Source organism: Sinocyclocheilus rhinocerous, unplaced genomic scaffold (genome assembly GCF_001515625.1).
Source record: "Sinocyclocheilus rhinocerous isolate Xijiao unplaced genomic scaffold, SAMN03320098_v1.1 scaffold214, whole genome shotgun sequence".
Taxonomy (NCBI): Eukaryota; Metazoa; Chordata; class Actinopteri; order Cypriniformes; family Cyprinidae; genus Sinocyclocheilus; species Sinocyclocheilus rhinocerous.
The window spans coordinates 317,774-327,233 of record NW_015657514.1 but is presented as its reverse complement, the minus strand read 5'-3'; the positions used below and the strand labels follow the sequence as shown (position 1 = coordinate 327,233).

The 9,460-nt window shown below is 35.7% G+C and overlaps 1 protein-coding gene across 4 annotated transcripts in view; it reads left to right on the top strand.

The window, feature by feature from the left end:
* The first annotated feature begins 4,527 nt into the window (after window positions 1-4,527).
* The window catches only part of LOC107721232 (DNA-binding protein Ikaros-like), a 26,728-nt gene continuing 21,795 nt past the window's right edge, over window positions 4,528-9,460 (top strand). For 3 of the 4 annotated variants that reach the window (XM_016529160.1, XM_016529159.1, XM_016529158.1), the window contains exon 1: window positions 4,528-4,825. In XM_016529160.1, the coding sequence (XP_016384646.1) occupies window positions 4,528-4,825 (298 nt within the window). The remainder of the gene's footprint in view (window positions 4,826-9,460) is intronic. The other variant, XM_016529161.1, reaches the window with a different exon arrangement.

Sequence of the window (9,460 nt, the reverse complement as noted above, 5' to 3'; positions counted from 1 at the left end):
GATAACTTAACATAATATGTTTATTAGCTCTTGTTGCGAATGTTCAGCCTATCAAATCTAAACTGCATAGAAATATTAGGCATTAGGAATCATGAAATAACAATTTACTACATTGTTTTACAGCATTTATGAATCTAGGTTAATGATCATTTATAAATATATTATTGTTCATTGTTAAATTATATTTGTTAATACATAACTAATGTTAATTTACAGAACTTGAAATATTAAGATGTGTATATGTAGAAATGTACATTATTCATTGTTATTTTGTATTAGCAATTGTAAGCTAATGCTGACATAAAGTATTGCTGGAACTTCTCATATATTTTACTGCTGTTATGTTTTTCTGCCTTCAAAATATAACTTTAGCTTCCATGCAAAACATTTTATCGCAGCAAATATTTTATTCTGAGCATCACTTTTAGTCAAAACCATTAGAATCAGTCATATTAGATACCCAAGTTAAAATTTACCCCTGTAACCCTAGGTCAAGTGGTTTGGAGAATGGATGGATAGATGATATTTCTGAATTTATTATTTAAATAACATCAGGGAAGTGCACTAACACTGCACAAAAAAAAAAAAAAATGGAATTATAAATATAGTTTATTCTATAGATTATTGCATTGTGTTTTATAAGAAAAAAATATTTTGGTTTATCCACTTCAAAATTTCAAATTTAATTCAATTTATTTTTTACTAGACATTTGTAATTGTGAAATTTAAAAGAGATTTCTGTGTGAAGAAAACTTTTTTTCTACTAACCAATTGTTTCTACTCATTAACCAATTAGAACTTGCCTTTAAAAATAAACTTTCAACAAAACATTTAAAAAAAGAATATAGAATATTAGAATTTAATATTTCTATAATTTTAATATTTATATTAATATATAATATTTAAAATAATTTTAGAGTAAAATATTAATAACAAAAATCATTTTTCCTTGAACTGTTAATTTATAATTGTTAATGGAAAACATTAATTTCTTTAATTAATGTTTAACACATAACAGTCGGTCTTATTAAACTGAAAAGAACACATTCATAATAACTCCCCCCCAAAATGACAGGCTACACATGTTCTCAGCCATGCCAGTTTGTGCAGAGTCACCGTGCACCTCCGTGGCTCTGCAAGTCTCCTCTCTGCTCTAATGACTAGAGCTAGAACACAGTTTGCTGAGTCACCCTACACCAAAAGCATTCCCTCAACGCTGTGTCTGGAGGTTAGACTGTCCCACTGTAAAGTCACAGCCAGTTTTTACTCCATTTATTATGATATCAGAAGAAGAAAACTTTCTGGCTCTCCAGAGTCAGGGTCACTAAATTACACAAACAACAGGTTGTCCTGAAAAAAACAAGCCCACATCATCCAGGGTTCCCGTTTCACCCCACACCCAACTGCCTGAAATGTCCTCCTGGAGACAGGAGATAAGAGTGGCCTGCTTCTGAACATGACTCAGCACCAGCAGCTCCTGAGATATGGCTACCTGGAAGGGTCAAACATTTGGATCACTGGGAGCCAAAAAGACTCTCTTTTATTACACCAATACCACAGCCATGAGGCAATGTACCAGAAACATCATTTAAAACATATGGACGAAACATGGGAATTAAATGACCCTATTTGTTTAAGCCAAAATTGCTTTCTAACTCATTATTTATTGACTATTTCTATAAATATTAATGCAAAAATGATACCTTTTTGGATGATTGGTAGCAGTATTGTTAGTACATCCTTCCATTCTGAGTCTAATGATATTTTTTTAATAAAGTAATATTGAACAGGTCAGATTGGACTGTTACAATCTTACTATATGTCAAAAAAATTAAATTTTAATTACATCCATTCTCCAAACCGCTTATCCTTTGTAGAGTCACAGGGGAAATTGTATTGTTAATTTAAAAAATAAATAAATACGCAAAAAAGACCTGATTCTGAGGTATTTTAAAAGTAAAACCAAACTCTGTTCACCAAAAGATGCAATATAGACTTGGGCCAAGAACAAGCAAGTAATACACCCAGTCTCTGTTCCTCTGAACATACCCTTCATACGTAATTACAAACTAGAAACTGACAGGATGTACAGCTTTCATCTCAAACAACATCCGTTAAATGCCATAAGGTGTGTTTTCTAAAACCTAATTGAAATCCTAGAAGAGATACAAATCAGCCAAGTGCCCTTCATGGCCAGTATAGGTATTATGTTTAGAAACAATTAGACATAGAAATCTCCCCACAGACAATATTCAAAGACAGACCACTACCATACCTCTGTAACGACATCTCAATGAAGATTTTAAAAAAATATATATATAATAATTATGGCTCTTAAAAATGTAGCATGTATAGAGATGACTATATGACATTAAATTAAAAAGAATAAGCAGCTTTATGCACACTTTACATAACAGTTAGTTCTGGTCCTATAATCCGATTGGTCAAGCAGCACTCCAAGAGTGCCCGTATTTAGTATAACAGCACTGGGACTTTTCACTGTTTGTACAATCTTATCCATTCACGGCATTCCAGACCGGAGCGGAAGTGGATCAGAAGTGAACTTTCCATACTCTGTAGACTTTGATCACTCAAAGGATTGAGCAGTTGGCATAAAAGAACCAGTTCACATCCATTTTGAAAAAAAGAACTGTTTCGAAGAACGATTAATTCGCAAAACAGACATCACTAATCGGTATAGCTGTGGTTCAGATGTAAACTGCATGTGTTTATATTCAGTAAAACATCTCTCTTGCTACTGCCATTTCTTAAATAAGGTATTGAAAATCATTTAAGTCATCTAGTGCCCCGTGTAAGTTTGATAAGGCCCTCTAGTGGGCTCCGGCCCCTCGCCTATACAGCAATTAAAGGGGTCATATGATGTTGCTAAAAAGAACATTATTTGGTGTATTTGGTGTAATGAAATGTGTTATGCGGTTTAAGGTTAAAAAAACACATTATTTTCCACATACTGTACATTATTGTTTCTCCTCTATGCCCCGCCTTTCTGAAACGCGTCGATTTTTACAAAGCTCATCAGTCTGAAAAGCGAGGTGTGCTGTGATTGGAAAGCTATCCGGTGCGTTATGATTGGCCGAATACCTCAAGCGTGAGACAGAAATGTTACGCCCCTCACCATACTATTGATGCCATGTCCCGGCCAGAGCAACGAGACAAAAACATTAAAACCCATTACAAACGAGGCATTTGTTGCATCCAGCATACATAATTACTGATTATAATGACTTATACTGTCTTTTTACACGTTGCGTTGCATCGCGCCGCGTAAACATAAAACCATGTCTGCATTTGTGATCGGAGAAACGACAAACAACAAGCGCTACTCTACACTGCTCAAAACTCGCGTTTGAATCATCAGTGGCAAATCCTTTAAATATAAAAAAACATACTTACAGTCTGTGAGCAGCCGGCATTGTAGTCTACTCTTCCAGGAAACAGTCCTCCATAAAATGTCACACATCTGAATATTTGGGTTGAACTGTTCTGGAACAGTGTTCCAGATTTCTAGTTGTGTCCTCTTTTGGAAGACCAAACAAAGTAGTTTCACTTTCACAACGAAAAACACAGCGGCCTAGCGTGAGCGAAAGCCCCGGCTTAGCCTGAGCTGAAGCCGGGCAAGAGTGAGCTGAGGCGACGGGGTCGAGAACGGCGGTCCCGGCAAAGGAGCGGTGAAAACGGTGAGGGCCGATCCGGCGATCCACAGCACTAAGTTGATGTATTCCCTCAGCGACCAGCACAGATCAGCTCTAGGCATGACGAAGCGGATATCGTCCTCTTTTGGAAGACCAAACAAAGTAGCTTCGCTTTCACAACGAAGCACACAGCGTCTTCAGGACATGGCGGCAGCGGCAACAATACTACAGTGAGAATAAAAGTTACGCCTTCTTTCTTTGCGTGAACATTTGGGCGGCGTTATGCAAATCTTCCCACATAGTGAGGTAGATATGTGGGGGCGTGTTAGAACGAGCCGTTTTAGGTAGGTGTGGCTAACTCTTAACTTTTATAAAGAATATCTCTTTGGATTTGAGACTTTAGTCTACAATACTACAGCGAGAATAAAAGTTATGCTTTCTTTCTTTGCGTGAACATTTGGGTGGTGTTATGCAAATCTTCCCACATCGTGACGTAGACATGTGGGGGCGTGTTCGAACGAGCCGTTTTAGGTAGGCATGGCTGACTCTTAACTTTTATAAAGAATATCTCTTTGGATTTGAGACTTTAGTCTTTGCAACTTTACAGATCTTCTTTATGCACCAAGAGCTTGTAACAGTCCAAAGAGAAAGGACAAATTTAAATTGCATCATATGACCCCTTTAAGTAATGCAACCTTTTCCATTTCTCATTTAAATAGACATCAATTCACTTCTCATTTAAGAAAAGTATTCTACTAACATCACTAAAACAGGTGACATGAGATCAAGAGACCCCTGTCTCTCTGAGAGAGAGAAATAAATAAATAATAAATGATCAGTCCACTGTCCTAACCCGCCTCATCCCATCTCATGCATGGCTGCCAGTGATGGTCTACTGGGTGTCAGCTTTTATTGGCACGATACAAAGCGAAGTGCCAAGCTCTGCTGCCTCGATTCCCCGAGCAGACTCGGCCTCTGGAATAAAAGCTTGCAAAATGTCTCGCCTGAACACAGAGACATAGCAATGCTGGGCTGGAAGGAGGAAGTGCAGTGGAGAGGGGAGGGACTGCGCGCAGAGTTCCAGACTGCTGCCGCGGCGCTACGAACTTGTGCGCATGGAGCGGCGGGGGACAGCTGGAAGAGCTTCATACTGCAAACTCAAGGAATAGCAGGTAAATAACTCTCACAGGCCGGTCCAAGTGACACATATCACAGATTTAGTACTGAAGAGTTGATAAAAATGTACAGTTCAACTAAGTGAGAGCGAGGAGAACTGGCGTAATGGAAGTTTTTGTCCTGAACTCTGTAGCAGGTGCAAGCGCTTCAATCCTCTTGACATGGCGAAGGCGTGTTCGTCGCGCTCTACGCGTAGGCTAATTACTTTATTTTGCGCCAGGGCTTCTGCATCAGAAGTTTTAAATGTAGTTTATGTGTTTTTCTTTTCTTTCTCTTTTCTGTTCGTTTTTGGTTCATCATCTTTTTTCCAGTTTTCCATATGGAAAAAGTTTCCCGATGTCCCATATGTGGAACCGGGTGGAACTTTTTTCCCAATCATTTCATTGATAATGAAATTTAAATATACGCAATATATTCCTTAATTTTGTATGTTGTTAATGTTTTGTTTAAATACAACTTTGAACGTTACTTTCATTATCTTTCGATACGCACCTGTTGCTCAGCATACAAATTCCTATTTTTAGCAATATGGACTTTTGAAAACCGCCGAAAAATAAAAAAAAGTCTGTTTTAATGACACATACATTTGATCAGCAATACGTCTAAGGAAATGTATGAAATCGAAAAGTTAGTTTTCTCCGTCCAGCTATGGATGCATTCTTCAAAAATAGTTTTTAAGGAAGTTTTAAACTGGATTTTTTTATTTCATTATGTTAGAACCGAATCTTTGCTTCCATTCATTTCACTTTCATTTTCGCTCGATTTTCTTCATTTTAAATTAAACTCAAAGTGGTTAAAAAAAGAGTAATGAAGTGATCACAGCAAGTTGGTTTAACTTAATAATCCTTTAAAAAATTACAATTATTTTTGTTTGAGTTTTTCCCCTTGCTTCCAGTGTAAGTACTGTAAGACAGGTGAAAATGACTTACACGAATTCTTTGGTCATTTTTTTCTCCGGTGATGCATGTGTGTCTCGAGCTTCTCTTTTGTGCCCTTGTTTGGTTTCATGTACACTCGTTAGTGCTCACGGCACAGGTCATATGTGCAACACATGAGAAACTGTATTGAGCGATTGTGTAAAAATACACCGTGTGCGACAGACAAAAACACACTTCTCACATTTATTTGAGAGAACTGATTCATCAAACTTTCTTACTGAGAAACGAGCAAACGCAGATTTATAGACAAAAAAGTTTGTTTTACTAAGATTTGAATAATTACCAATTTAAAATATAATTATCAAACCTATAATGTAGGCCTTCATTTGTAGGTAAGATAGTTAAAAAATAATAGCCGCTTTATATTTCAATAGAGTTTGTTGCTGCATTTAAATAACTTTATTTTATTTTTAAAGAAAAAAAAGAATGGTTTTCACATCCGCGCTCTTAAAATAACAGTTTCACAGTGTATGTTTGTAACGTTTGCGCATCTCAAAAGCATAATATCTCCATATACGGCAACATCTATTCCCGTTTGTTTCAAGCACTTTTAATGTATACAGCATATTGTACACGTTAATGTGGCACATTAAAAATGTGCGCAGAGAAAGAGAGAGATGAAATGACGAAGTGAATAAAATGAGTGCACTCAATAGCAGTGTAGTGAAGTGTGGCCAGTGTAAATGAGGCTTCTAAAGCGAGCTTCTTTTATTTCTGTGAAAGCCTCAGAAAGCAGTAGCAATCACTCTATCTTACGCCCTTAAATGTGACGAAATCCCCACTGATGCAAGACAGGCCAGTCAATGGATATCCCATTTGACAAACAGTTACTGAAAAAGCTAAACAGGGTTTAGAAGTTCAGCTCTTCTAATTAGAAATCATTATTTTCACATTGTTCAATTGCTACAAATACGATTATTCAATGCTTTTTTTTTATTTTTATTTTTTTATTCATGCTAACTTTCCAAAAGAACCATAATTGTAATGTCTGAAGGCATGTCTATTTTAGGTTATATTAATGATTTTTTTTAAATCATATTTATACAAATATATATATACATAAACATAGGATAAACCTATATTTTTATTAAGAAATGCATGCTTTTCAGTATTTTTTAATATTATTTGCAACAAGAGAGAAATAGAAGAATGTTCTGTAAGTTAAAGAAGAGAATTAATATTGTTTATGATAAGAGGTGAAGCTTTCTCTCGGGAAATTGATATTGAATTAGTCTTACCTGTATGAACCTGAATATATTAAACATTCTTCAGGTGTCCTCCAGTACTATTACTTTTTTTCATGTTAAAATATTCATATGAAGATTAAAATCTAATTGACCAAATGAATAATGAATAATAACATTATTATTTTTTGTATAAATGTTATTAATTAAAAAGTAGCAATTGCATTTGTGTTAACATCAAATATTTATTTGAATGTAGTATCTGTGTTTGACTCAAACTGTATCACGTTTAAAGTGGACAAAATATTTCTGGTATGACTTAAATCAGGTTTGTTCCTACTGAAACAAAAAAAACAAAAAAAAAAAATTCCCAGAATTGTTTTGCATCCTTTTAGAATATTGCTGATTTATGCAAAGGAAAAAATTCCACCATTTACCCTTAGCAACTCTTCTTGACTCATTACATGTAGATGTCATTTATGTAACCATCCCTGAGTGAAATGATGAAACGGCACTTGTTGCAAGTAGTTCTTTAGTTAAGTCATACTCACCTTTGAATGGCTCTAAATGCAGCAATGGCATTTTGTCTGTTTAACGGTTTTGCAGTACCGAGTCTCCACCCATCTCTTCAACTTTTTTTCACACTTAGATCGTTTTCCTACCCTTTACACTCCCTTTCTCTTCACACACACACACACACTAAGGGTGTTTTAAAACCCACAGAGCTCTTCCTGTCGGTATGATAATGTGCTTGACTATGCTAATCTCCTGTCTTGACTGAGACCAGTGTCCTACACGCACACTGAGGTTTGACAACACAAGCAAAAACTACTGAAAAAATAGGTAACTGAATGTGTGGATTGAGATAACATTTAGTATAGTAACCATTTCATTTTTACTACCTGTATATAAATAAAGTCGTCAGCTAAGAGCAGTTAACTGGTATGCTAACTCTGTCAGAGTGGGAGAATAAAGCGCTGGTTTAAATAATCATACATGAAGAAGCTCATCAGTGAGGAGTATTTGTACATTTTCTTCCCCCTCTTTGTCTACACCATCACTATTTCCCCTCTCACATCTGCTCAGAAAAGGGGGCGCAGGGGAATACCGTACACAGCCACCCACCCAACACACACATACACTCTACTTCTCCACTCCATAGAGCCTCAGTTACGAAAAATAGTGCATCAACCTTCAAGATGATGGTTAGTTTGTGGTATGAGGAATACGTCACATATAATACATTTTTATTGCACCTAACCCAAAGCCAAACCTGACCTGACTCTAACCTCAATCAACACCTTTTGAAAAAGTGCCAGTTTTATCTATGGGAATACGGAGTTGTAACACTCATGGTTTCAAAGGTTCCACACATGACGAAACTTAGTGTATTGAATAGTTGCCATATGAAGAGAAAACGTGCCAAAAATGCAAAAATCTTTGGAAGATATCATTGCACATTTATTTAACCATAGCAAAAGTACATTTTGATTTTTTTTTTGTGTGCGTTTTTAAAATGAGACATATTTGCTGTTATTTTAATCTCCAACCTGTTAATTAACAGTTTAGATAGTTCTTTAATGTTTATCTAACCAGCAGAAGACACTAGGTGAGTGTAAATCCCAGTTGCTCAGATGGGGGACCTGTTCAAACGTTTCCTGCTATTAGAATTATGTTATTCTACGATGCAATTCACATATCGAACTCTAATTATCGAAACCATGAACTAAGGTGAATAAAAACTGAGAGAGAACCTGGATGTTCAGAAAAAATTATTTCAGGAAAGTTAAAGCACTCTTACTGGCTTGTCTATTTGTGTTGTGTTGTGAGAGCTGTGTGTGGAGGGAGGGGTGTGTTGTGTCCAGTTCAGTGTTTTTCCGAATGTGTTTCTTCATCTATTTGTTTACATTGCTTTGAGCTATGCCGCATAGTTGTGTTCTGTGGTGTGTTCACTGTCAAGCTCCAGAATTAGTTATTTTTAATTACTAAAATGACTCATTATTGTATTTTATTGACAAAACATTTTAGTTTGTCTTGTATATTTTTGATTAGGTCAGATGTTAAATGGTCATGTTACAATGTGCCCCACATATGGGACATGCTGTCACATTCCACTTCCATTCTTTCGAGGTAAATAAAGAAAAAGTGCACACCGTATTAATGAAACAAGACCACATATTTGTACATTTTTGTGAGATAAATGTGGAAGAAATACTCTGAAAGCCAAGTGGATTTACACAAGCCCCGCTCTCCCCTATGCTATTACTGTTTAGTTAGTTGATTAGTTTTTGTCAATGTTACACTTCCTAAAAACTGGATCAATAAAATAATTTTTAAAAATCATATTAATCATTCAATAAATGAATTTTTTTTCTCAATGGGACACAAAATTGAACACATTTTCAATTAAAAAAAAAAGTTCAGACATAACATTTACTCAGAAAGGAACATTGGATGTTTAATTTATAAAAAATATTCATCAATGAGTCAAACTTTTACTTTGACTTTT